The sequence below is a fragment of the Dioscorea cayenensis genome, chromosome 15 (assembly GCF_009730915.1).
Source record: "Dioscorea cayenensis subsp. rotundata cultivar TDr96_F1 chromosome 15, TDr96_F1_v2_PseudoChromosome.rev07_lg8_w22 25.fasta, whole genome shotgun sequence".
Classification (NCBI taxonomy): domain Eukaryota; kingdom Viridiplantae; phylum Streptophyta; class Magnoliopsida; order Dioscoreales; family Dioscoreaceae; genus Dioscorea; species Dioscorea cayenensis.
In genome coordinates this window covers 23,010,639-23,022,614 of record NC_052485.1, presented here as the reverse complement: position 1 = coordinate 23,022,614, position 11,976 = coordinate 23,010,639, and the positions used below count along the sequence as shown (strand labels likewise).

Here is an 11,976-nt window from a genome sequence, read left to right as displayed (position 1 = left end):
CGGTCTGGTTTTAGTATAATTGTTGACCGATTTGTGAACTGACCAAACCCGGCAAACCAGCTGGTCCGACCAAAACCGAATAGATTCCGGTTTTTCAATTTTCATTTTTTTTTTAAAGAAAGAACTTAGGCAGTTCTTTTTTGAGTCTTGACTTGTCTTAAAATTTTTTCGTAAACTGATCATAAGCAACATTGAGTTCATCAAAAGCCTTCACAGCGAAATCGATTTTCTCCATCTTAGGATAAAAAAATGCATGGTCCATGATTACAGTATGTCATAAAATGATGTTTAAAAATATAAGAATACATATTTATAAAATTTTACTTATTTTATTTAAGAAGAAACTATATATATATTGTTAAAAAAAAAATCTATGCCAATAGAATCTAAAAGCTAGATTTATTACTTAGATATTTTATATAAAATTTTTATTGTAACAGGTGAAAATATCACTAGTGTTTAATTTTAAATTATATATATATATATGACACATTATTAACAATAAATATTCTGTTAATACCAAAATGCTTCTCAAGTTTTGGATGCCATTGCATGGTGGAATATCTTCTGATAATCCATCATCTCTGAGACAAATTTCCCATCATAAAAGCCTCTTCTTCGTAACTAGGGGTGGACATGGGTTGTGCTGGGTTGGGTCTGGGCTAAGCTAGACTCAAAAATGTAACCCATATATTTGGGTTGGGTTGGGATGGTCTTGGCCAAGTTCGGGCTAAATTATTTTGGTCCAACCCGGATCCATTTGATTTTTATTAGGCCCAGGCCCAACCTAGCCCAAGTCAAAAAAAAATAAATAAATTTTTATGAACCGGATGAAAACTTTGTAAACAATTAAAAAAAAACAAACAAACAAATAAACTAGATGAAAATAAATGCACACATCCCTACACACACACATATATATATATATATATTAAAAACCAAAAGCAAAGCTCAGAAAGTTACATAGTATATATATATATATATAAAATTTATTTATTTGGGCCAGATCGGATCAGGTTAGGCTAAAATTCATCGAACCTAAGGCTAGCCTAAAATTCAATTAGGCCTACAATTTGAACCCAACCAAATCCTTTAGGCCAACTTTCTAAGCCTAGATCTTATATATTTTAGGCCAACTGCTGCTGTAGACCTTGTTTCTGTTGCTGAAGCAATTATTAGGAGTTACAGCAAGAGTTGATCAATTTGGGAACATTCCCATTAATAGACTTGATTTCACTTACACCACCCTACTTCACTCTTATCAGTTCAAATTCAGAAGAAAATGAATCTGGCAATGAAATTAAGTTTTAGAGTGCCTCTATTGATTAAGTAAATCATGAGGATACTGATCATTTCATTTCTAGCATGAACATATTGCTGGATCTGGATCCAATACCAGATTATGAAAAAGAATTGGCAACTTATGAAGAACAATCTCCGGGCGGGATTATCGATCATATCGATCCTTCACAGCAAGCAACCAATAATGTACCAGATCTGTAGCATGCCTAAATTCAGATCTGAGGATGTAGAACAATTTTGATATTAACTGAACTGGACTGAGTTTAATCTTTATAAAGAAGAGAAACATGAGAACCAGAGTTTCTTATTTAACTACCACTGCTCTATTTTTGTTCTCAGAATCCACAAAAAAGAGGACAAGCAGGGTATCACTCATTCATTAGTAGTTACTTGTGATGCTGCTGCCATGTCCATGAACCACACTAACTTCCCGTCAACTGGCTCGACTAATCTAGCAGGAACAGCAGAAGCATCAAAATCTTGGCCTACATTATCAATGGCAAGATGCACTGCCCTGGCCTTGTCTTCTCCGGTTGCCAATACGACGACGTTGGAGGCCGAGTTGATCACCGGGAGGGTGAATGTGATCCTCTCGGGCGGAGGCTCAGATGAGTCAGTGATGTGGGTGATCCAATCCTCCTTCAGCTCGAGAGCCGGGTGGTGCGGGTACAACGCAGCGATATGTCCGTCGGAACCCATGCAAAGCAGAATGAGATCGAATTTGGGGCAGTCGTTGACACCGGAGACACTGAGCACACGAGCCTTCACAAGCTGTCTGATGGTGAATTCATACTGCATTGCTGCATCTTCCACTGTCTTGCTGTCATTGATGGAGTACACATGATTGTTGAGGATCGATACCTGGTCAATACCGCATCTCATCAGAATCATCACTTAATTTTTAGATTACTGAACAATTGGTAACAAGGCACTTACCTTTGAGAGAAAGCTATCCTTTGCTAGTTTGTAATTGCTATCGCTGTGATTCTTCGAAACTGCCCGCTCTTCGGCCCAGAGTACATACCATTTTGTCCAATCAACAGTCTTATTATAAGGAGCTTCACATAGTTTCCTGCTTTCGAATATTTCTTCAGTTTGAGATGGACATTGACAAAGAGACATCAAAGGAGACGATGCTTACCCCAGCAAACTGATGAGAGAACCTCCGGATAAAGCAATGGTGAAATATCCTCGCTCTTTAACTGAACTCTCTGAGAGTTGTGCAACATATTCAGCCAAATCGGTGGCGAGTTCATCATATGTGTCGAAGATTCTAATGTCTCCTCTTCCCTTGGCAGTGGCCATTTTGATAGATGCTATAGTTCAACTGGAAGAGACAGCAGAAACAATAATAGAAATCAGAGTTAGAGCCAAGAACAATTATGAACATGAACAGATCACAGTATTCAACTAAAATTGGAAGCAGATTTGGAACTTCCAAAAAGCAGGTGGTTTGAAGACTAAAATTTTCCTTTAAGATCTCTAAGTTTGTATATGGAAGAAGCATTCCATTAGGTGACAAAATCCATTAAGAGCAAAAATACCAATAAAAGATAATCAAAGCTGTATCTTGTCGAACAAAAGGAATCAAATACGACAAATTAAACCGAATAGCTGATAGTAGTGGTTATTGTGAAGCAAGTTTGGAAATGCCTAGTAATCCAAAAAAACCGGCAAATGATAATAATATATTACAAACAACAAACTTTTTGTATGGGTGGCTATGAATGAGATTTCATTCTTCCAGTTAAATGACAAGATATGAGAGTGACAAAGCCTTTTGTTGGAATTAGCTTCAGCTTTTGTTGTGAAGAACTTAGGGAAGACAAACAAATTCGGCTTCAAGTCCTCAAAGACAAAATTCTAAAATATTCACAAAGGAAAAACAGGAACTTCATAGGATGACACAAAAAGAATTATAAAATGTCAAGAAAGATGAACAGCATGACTTCACATTAGAAAGTTGAAATTCAGGAAAAAAGAGATTCAAAAGAATTATAACTTGCAAAGAAATGAATAAACATCAACAGAAACCTTTCTGATTTCTCTCAAATTAATTCAGAATAAGAGCAATCTCAGCCTAGTTTCAATTACAAAAACATCAGGAGAAAAAGAACAAAATGTCAAATCTTTGGCAGAGTTAGTCTTGAACACAGTATACAACAAGAAGAATGCAATGACAACAAATTCAGCTAAATTTTTTGTAAAGTCCTAATTCACAACCTAGTCTCAAAAACCAATATGCTGAAACCTTTCCAAGAAGTGATCAAACAAATGGAAATGAAGACATCTGGAAAGAACACAGAAGATCATAAGAGAATAGAAACTCATGACAACAAGCTACGTAGCACACAAATCACTCTAGCCTCTCCACATGCAGTAAAATAATCTTAGGAAAAATCTATTTAGTTATTTTAGCATTGAAAGAATCCATTTATCAGTAAAAAAGCCAAAAACCAAGACATGCAATAGAACTAAATTGAGCAGCTCCCTCAAGAAACCAACTCAAGTATCCACCGCTTTTAGCAAACATACCAGACCAAAATCTCCAAATTAATCACAAGCAGGTTTGGCACTAAAATAAGCAAAAAAAAAAGCATGGGAGAAACCATGAATTTAGACACACAAACTAAAATAATATTCTTTTAAACAATTCTTAAACAGGAAAACTGTCTGAAAAAGCATGAGCAGCCATCATTTCATGAAAGAGATTTCCAAAGATTCCGAACCTTTTGGTTAGAAAAGAAAAGAAAAACTCGAAATAATAACAATAAATATGAATAGTCAATTTGCAAACACCTCCCAAAGCTTTCAATTCAGCATTTCCAAATATAAAGAGATCCAATGATGACCTGAAATCCCCAGTGTTCAATCAGTACTCAAAATTGAAAACATTCTTGTGAACAACCAAGAAATGGATTGCTTTTCAGCTAATAGTTACAATATAAAAACCGCCAAATGAGCACACAGAAATCAAAAATTCAAGAAAAGAGATTAAAGACCCAGATCCCAAAAGCACAAACATTTTGCCTTTTTTGTTTCTTTCATTAGAACAATCAGAAGATGAAAGCAAAGCAAACCCACAAGTAAGATAACACAAAACCACAGGCGGGTGTCAACAAAAGGCCTTATTTTAATCTGCTCAATACTATTAAATAAATCACAAGGAAGCGTTTTAGAACTCACCTCTGTAGCATGCCACACGTGCAACCAAAGAATTTTAAGTGCACCCAAGAAAGTAACCCCCTCAAGCAACCTCCTCTCTCTCTCTCTCTCTCTCTCTCTCTCTCTCTGTCTCTGTCTCTGTCTCTCACCTCCTTCACACATCACTCAATGAGAGAAATAAATAATTCGCTCTTGCATCTTCCTGATACTGTTGTCCATTCTGAAAGAAAAGTTGGGAATTGTAGAAAAGGCAACAACTTTATAGTCTTTATGGCGGAGAGACTGTAGAGAAAGAAAGCAAGGAGTTAGAGAGAGTAAGGAAAAGACAAGAACTTTACTTGAATTACTAATGACTGTGACAGCTATATCCTTGATTATCTTCCAAAATAACAAGAGAAGTTTATCACAACAATGAGTTATATAAGTAAATATTTTACAATTTACAATCCCAATTGATCTTTTTACCTTTCTTGTGCATTCCAAGAACAACTATTTTTAAATCTCAATCAAGAGCCTACTATTTGTAGCCAGGCACTCTATCTGAATGCATTGTATGGAATTCCCTACTATTTCATAGATTCCAATATGATAACACTAATTAAAGTTGTATTTTAGCATGAATTCTGTATTGTTGCAAAAAGGGCAGCGTATATAAAACAATGCTCTCAATTTCGAAATCAGTTTAGAATTTTCTTTCTCAGTAGTCTGCAAAATAATTGAAGCACAATATAGAACAGAGAAAGTGAGAACAGTGTTAGGCATGGACAGGATAGATCTTGGGTGGGAGAGAAAATGATGTGGAAAAGATTTGTGAGGGTGTTGTTACCTGTGAGACAGATATGGGATGTTCTGATGGCAATACATGCATAGAATGAAGTGAAAGGTCATGAGTTTTGTCTTCTATGCCTTCTTTTAATACTACATCCTCAGTGATGGCATGCATACAAAAACCAGTATATCTGAAACCATTCAGACAAGCTCCCATCCAAATCTTCTTTACAATTTCCTGGACCACCTTCTTATCAAATAAATAATTTTCAATATGGTCTAACCAAAAACATTAAACAAGAGCTAAGGTTTGACAGTGTCATGAGGCCAATGAATTCAAAGCTCTGTTTGGCATGCTCGTTAATGCAACATTAGTTTCATTGAATTCAGATAAAAAAATCAGAAATGAAAAAGCCTTTGCAGACACTGACGTTCTCCACACAATTATAAATAAAAAGATGTAATTCTATCACACGCTATGTCTTATCCAATCATTAAGGACATTGAGGGTTGAAACTGGCTCTTTCACCAGTTAATCATGCTATGGCACTACTAGGACCCACTGCAACATTTAAGAGCAATAGAATAGATCAAATACATGTGACCTCTTGAGATCACACAGGACAGAGGAGATTACTGGGGTTAAAGTACCTGAAATTTTATACCAATTCAAGCTCCATCAATGCTCCAAACATCCATCCACCAACCTCTCTGATTCTTCATCAATTCCTGCACCTCCCTAGTAGAGGTCAGCTTTCACCACAGGTTCCAAACCTTCTGGGCCAGTCTTATCCTCTTCTAATACTTATAAACAAGCTTTGTGCTGCCAACGTGTCTTGTCATTCATTGGAAGCTGGAAACATTATCATATCAAGAGCAGCACTGGATGTCATCAGCTCAGCCTCACTACACCGGTAAAACAAAGGTTAGTGAATTGAAACAGAGAGAAATTAATGATTTAACACATATCACATCATGAAAAGTAAAGAAACAGTAGGTAATCGGCAATCCAACGAACATATTCCATAAATTTAATTTAAAATGCATGACCACATACATAAATAAATAAATATATATATATATATAACAAATAGCCACAGTTGTTGACTTGTCGATCCACCAACCACTCCTTTTCTAGACAAAGGAATATGAAACATGAAAAACACACCTGGGATAACGCCTCCCCTTAGCTACCTGCTCTTGAAAAAGAAGCTTTGAGTCCAGCTTATAGCCTGTCTGTTTGCTGCTCAACAATTGTCAGTGGAGAAAGTAAGAAGACACCGTAATAGTTACAAAGGAAAATTACAAGCATATGGGCATATAGCCATCAAAGCCACCACAGAATAAGTGAACAAGCAAATTAGTTAAATGCTATTGTCATTGATAAAGGATAGCCATAACCATCAATAATGGAAGATCATCAGCTGATATACGCAACCTTCTTAATAAATATATACGGATACAATTGGACACAAAGTGTGAACTTTACTCTACTACAAAAGGTTAATACTCACACAGCAAAGCTGTCCCCGGTACATAAGATTGACAACCTACTTATATCAAATAAAATTTTTTTTTTCAAATAAAATATTTTTAACATGAAAGCTGCTGGAATATATGCAGCTTGAGTCTCAAAATACAAAAATTGAACTCTTTCATTTGCATACAAGGATATCGTCTTCATCACTCTCATCTGGTCTTGAAAGTTCAGCATACTCATCAATTGATGATGCAGAAAATAATTCTCCCTCTCTGCTTCGGTCTCCGATTTTTGGAGTTGATGCTGCTTTCCCACCTTTGTTTTTATTCATCTGTCAACAAAATACATCCCATGTCAAGGAATCTAGAACTCTAATACGTTGATCCACAGAATATATAAATAAATGAATAAATAATAATAAAATCTAGTTGATGAATGCTTAGTGTAAAGTAAGAATGCACCATCATGAGAAACCAAGCAATCTAATATTAGTCAGTTACAGACAAAATATAGTACCCTGCAATAATTTCTGACCAGAAGAACACAGAAATATCCTTCAATCCATTGAATAAAACAACAATCTAGAAAACTGGTGATATCACAATACTTGTAATAAGTTTGACTTCTATTGGCACTCAACGCCGCTTGAGAAAAAGACACAAAGTTTTGTTACTTCAAATGGCACTACCACTTTCACATGCAAGCCCAAAAGCTCGAGTTTATTAATTTTGTGCTATGGACACATAAAAGAAAGCCATATGGCTGACCTTCATTTTTCATGAACCTATGTGGCTTGTAACAAACAGAAATGTAGTCATTCACAGGCCTCTACTCTCTCCTAACCAACAAAGCAAAAAAGAAGCAACAACAAAAGACCGCCCATCAGGTCCATCCTTAACGGGAAAACACCTGAGGACCCCATTTGGGTTCCAATGGAGATCATGAACAAGCGAACCAAATCTTCAAGAAATTATTAACAAATAGCTTGCAAACAATACGTTGACAAACAAGGCTAAAATAGCAACTGTGCTTAAACTGGCAACATGTACCCAATCACCTACACTAAACACTGAACCAAGCAAAGCTCTCGCATGCCTTTATGACATAACTGGCAGTACCACGAAATATTTTACTCACGGGTGAGCAAGCTCTTCTATTATGGTTCATGGTTTCTTTTGGCTATACGGTTCAATAGGTGTTTACTTTTAAGGTTCATATTCAGGGTTGGGTCCATCTCTGTGGTAATCCCATTAACATAGACATGAAAAAGCAGGAACTTAGAGGGACCTCAAATCTAGCAGCTGAACAAAATGACTCAATTAACTATCTGTCCCAGAAATGGTCATCCATACACTCCTGCCACCAGGCCATATATCCACTTCTAGATTATTCCAACTCGTGCCAAACAGAGGAAGAATCTAATCGAGATACATGCGAACATCATTTAGCGCTAATGCATTACTGTACAAAGAAAAAAATCAGCGCATAATTCAATTTCGACACAATCCCCATGCGTTCTTTATGTGAAATCGCATTTCCTATATTAATCCTCACAATGAATTATAATTTTGCAAATTCAGAAGACCTTTGAAGCTGAAATCATCTAAGCTTAACAAATATTTGGAATTATAACCTATAATAAACCCTTGTTGAAAAACCAAGGGCACTAATACTGACACATCAATGATTCAATGTAGATCATATCAAAGGCAAGATTGGATACATGTGCAATTTTGACAACAAATAACTTCAAGGCCAACACTTTCATCAAATGACAAAAGTAAATAGATCAAACACCAAAAGCTTGAAGCAATATAAAAGAACCTTCTGAATAATAACCAGAAAATATACATATCACCCAAAATTAGTATTTATGTCAAAAGCATACACAGTAGATGACAAACAAGATAACTACAGTTATTTGGCACAAGATTCACAAGAGACACTCACCGCTCGAAGAAGTGTTCTTCTATCTCTCTCCCTAGCATTCTTAATGGCCTGCAAAAATTTCCACAAGTCACTCAACTTCCATACACCATTATAAATTAAAATAAGCACCCATGGTATCACACATTCAAAACCAAAGAAAGAATAGCAACCTCCTCTAGCGCCTTCTGCTCTGCATCCACCTCAGCAATATCCCTAAACAAACCATCCAAAATTGCACCTTTGAAAATACTTTACCCAACAATATATAAAAATAAAGCACAAATGAAGCTCAAATAACACCTGCCAACAATCTGTTCCACACGGCAACAGCACTTGGCACACACATTAAGATTCTTAGAGCATCCTGCACATTAGAAACCAAACCACCAAAAATAATTAACACACACAAAAACATGCAAACTAAAAATTTAAAACACACACAAAAGAAAAAAGGAAAAAAGAAAAGGAAATACCAGAGCATATGTTATGGTATGCCTGCCGCACTGTCCGTTTACTGCATTTCTGGCTGCCAAACAACAATCACCCAAACCGATAAACACAAAATAAACTAAAAACAATAATAATAATTCAAGAAGGAAAGTGCAAACCATTTAGCAGGCTCCACTAAAGGCTTATACTTTCCATACCTGGCACACCAAACACATCAAAAAGAGCACCAAAAACCTAACAAAAATAAAAAAATAAAATTAAGAAAAAGAACAAACAGACGAACTTGCGCTTCCAATCGATCTGATCTTTGCAACGGGGGCAAACTCCAGTGATCTCCGAGTAAGGCCGAAGCCTACCCCCGACTTCCTGTGAATTTCCAATAAATCACTCATCAAATCAACAACAATAAACAGCAGAAGATAAAGATCGATATGACAATGAAGATTGCACAGAGAGAGAAGAGAGATTGAAGGACATACGGTCTCATTCTTCTTGTGGCCGGCGTTAGGGTTCCATGCGAAGCTATTCTGGTGCTTCGGCGGCCCCTTCCTTCCCGACATCGCCAACCCTCCTCCACACTAACCACACTATTTCACAAAGTTTATATATAGCCCTTAATTTTATAATTTCTTACAATTTTATCCACGAAAAACTTTTAATTTTAACTTTTAATTTTAAATATGAAATATATATATATATATATATGCACTTTTCACAAACCCTTATTAATTACCTTTATATATATATATTGACAGTTGATTTTATTACACCACTTGAACTCTATGTTTTTTTTTTTTTACAAATTCAGTAAGTTGTTAGGAGTAAATGCATAACTGGAAATTGACTGTTTGTTCATGCGTTCTTATCCAAAAAAAAATAAAAACGAAATAGAACTTTAGTATAATTTTTAAAACATATAATTTGGCTTTTTGAGAAAAGGGACAAGCGCCCAGGGACGAACACGTGGGGGGCACTCACCACCGAATCATGCCCTCACCTTGCGCGAGATGGGGATCGAACTCGGGGAGCCACACTCGACACTCGAGGCGAACACTCTACGGGACCCAATACCAATAGACCAAATGATCATTGACTTATTTTATTATATCATGTCTAAAAAATATGCAATATATATTATTTAATTATTTGAATTATTAAATAGTATATCAATAGAGCTAAATAATATAAATGACTATAATAAACACGGTTATAATATGATAATTGATATTTTAATCTCTTTCTAACATAAAAATCTATATTTCAAACTCCAATGACAATGAGAATTCTAAAAATTCAAAACATTTTTTTATAATCAATTAAGACCTTTTGTTAATATAAGTTGATGAAGGCCTATAAACACAAAAAGTATCATTTCTAAAATGGTACCATTGATAATAAGTACTTAAAAAAACTAATAAGAATGTTAAAGCTCTCCTCTAGAATATAATGAACCTCAAAATGAGAGCTTTATATATGTGATGCTCTTCTTCAAGAACCCAACTAACACTTTGTAAAATGAATATTCACCTTCACTGAATTACCTTTATTCCTTTAAAAGGATACTTAGATATATTTCTAATAGTACCATGCAAAACAGGCTTTCAGAATTATCAATATACATAAAAAGAAGTCAGTTCAAAATATGATTAAATTCATTAATTCAAACATATATTTTATATTAATTATATTGGTTTCCTCTAATGTATCAAATTAATTAATATTTTTTTTAGTAGTGTAGTTATATTTGAGAAATTAGATTGGGGTTATAATGAAAACCCATCTCATTTTTTAAGATGAAGTATTGACATCCAAAATAGATTATTAATCATTTCACAAAAATGATGCTAATTTAAAGAGTGCTTCAAAGCCACAAGGATTAAAATGGTGCTCATGCTTTTTTAAACAGGATGATCAAAGCAAGGTTAGTGTGAAGCTCATTATCGTTAGTTGCATGTATTGGTTTATAAAAAAAAATTTATAATTATTTATTTGAATAATTATATAAATGTAAAAGTCTAAACAAGAGTTAAAAGGTATGACACAATTTTATTTTTTATTAATATATACAAGCGCAAATAAGTGTATAAAAAGCATCAAAATACAACACAAAATGAATAGAATGTGAAGAACAATTGCAGAGAGCATGATAACTGATACTGTGTTTGGTAATGTTTTCCAAATTTTATTCTTTAATTTTTAAAAACTAGGAAAAAAAAACTTTTTTGTTTTTTTGCTTTCCGTTGTTAGTTTTTAAAAAAACTCTTTTAAAAAATTCTCTATATTTAAAAAACTATATATTTTTATAAGCATACAAGACTATAAAAATATAAATCATATATAAGAAAATTTGTGACCTTGTATGAGGATGTGATAATTACATATCATCTTGAAAAGAAAAATGAGATGTACATCATAATTGTTTTATTTCAAATAAAAATTCAGCCTAACAATTTTCAAAAAGACTGACTGTAAAAAGGGCAAATAAGAGAGATCCAAAACATTGTAGATATTCATTAATCAAGGACTACAACCGTAAAATAGTCGGAAAAATATCACATAAATTTTGAATGGTTTACTGATCTTGAGTTGGTTGCGGCTCTTGCATAGGCATGCCCTCATAGCATCAAATGCAGAGTGAGGTTTTAATTTCACATATTGAAATTGCACCTAAAGCATGATTAAAACAAAAGGATGCCGGCTGTGTACGGTCCAAAACCGGACCGGGTTAAACGGTTTCTTTATTATTGGGATCGGACCGGACCAAATAACAGAAAAACCCAGACCGGGTTAAACGGTTTCTTTATTATTGGGATCGGACCAGACCAAATAACAGAGAAACCCGGACCGGACCAAATTTATTAGTGTAGGACTTGTTGTTAACC

General features: G+C 34.8%; 2 protein-coding genes across 4 annotated transcripts; both read right to left on the bottom strand.

Annotated features, from left to right (window-relative positions):
• Positions 1 to 1,550: 1,550 nt before the first annotated feature.
• Positions 1,551 to 4,734, bottom strand: LOC120276746 (probable 6-phosphogluconolactonase 2). 3 transcript variants are annotated; one of them, XM_039283427.1, is made up of 4 exons: positions 4,489 to 4,734; positions 2,444 to 2,629; positions 2,239 to 2,374; positions 1,551 to 2,163 (listed from the first exon to the last, which is right to left on the bottom strand). In XM_039283427.1, exons 2-4 carry the CDS (start codon positions 2,605 to 2,607, stop codon positions 1,675 to 1,677), a joined length of 789 nt encoding a protein of 262 aa, XP_039139361.1. In that variant the 5' UTR covers positions 2,608 to 2,629; positions 4,489 to 4,734; the 3' UTR covers positions 1,551 to 1,674. The 3 variants fall into 3 exon arrangements, with proteins under 3 accessions (XP_039139361.1, XP_039139362.1, XP_039139363.1); XM_039283428.1 differs by lacking the exon at positions 4,489 to 4,734 and adding an exon at positions 4,387 to 4,440; XM_039283429.1 differs by lacking the exon at positions 4,489 to 4,734 and adding an exon at positions 4,155 to 4,333.
• A 1,931-nt stretch (positions 4,735 to 6,665) lies between these two features.
• LOC120276844 (uncharacterized protein C9orf85 homolog) lies at positions 6,666 to 9,703 on the bottom strand. Its single transcript, XM_039283568.1, has 8 exons — positions 9,574 to 9,703; positions 9,378 to 9,460; positions 9,253 to 9,291; positions 9,118 to 9,170; positions 8,945 to 9,008; positions 8,815 to 8,857; positions 8,666 to 8,713; positions 6,666 to 7,046 (listed from the first exon to the last, which is right to left on the bottom strand). The coding sequence occupies exons 1-8, from the start codon at positions 9,652 to 9,654 to the stop codon at positions 6,891 to 6,893; spliced, it is 567 nt and encodes a 188-aa protein (XP_039139502.1). The 5' UTR covers positions 9,655 to 9,703; the 3' UTR covers positions 6,666 to 6,890.
• Between the last annotated feature and the right edge of the window lie 2,273 nt (positions 9,704 to 11,976).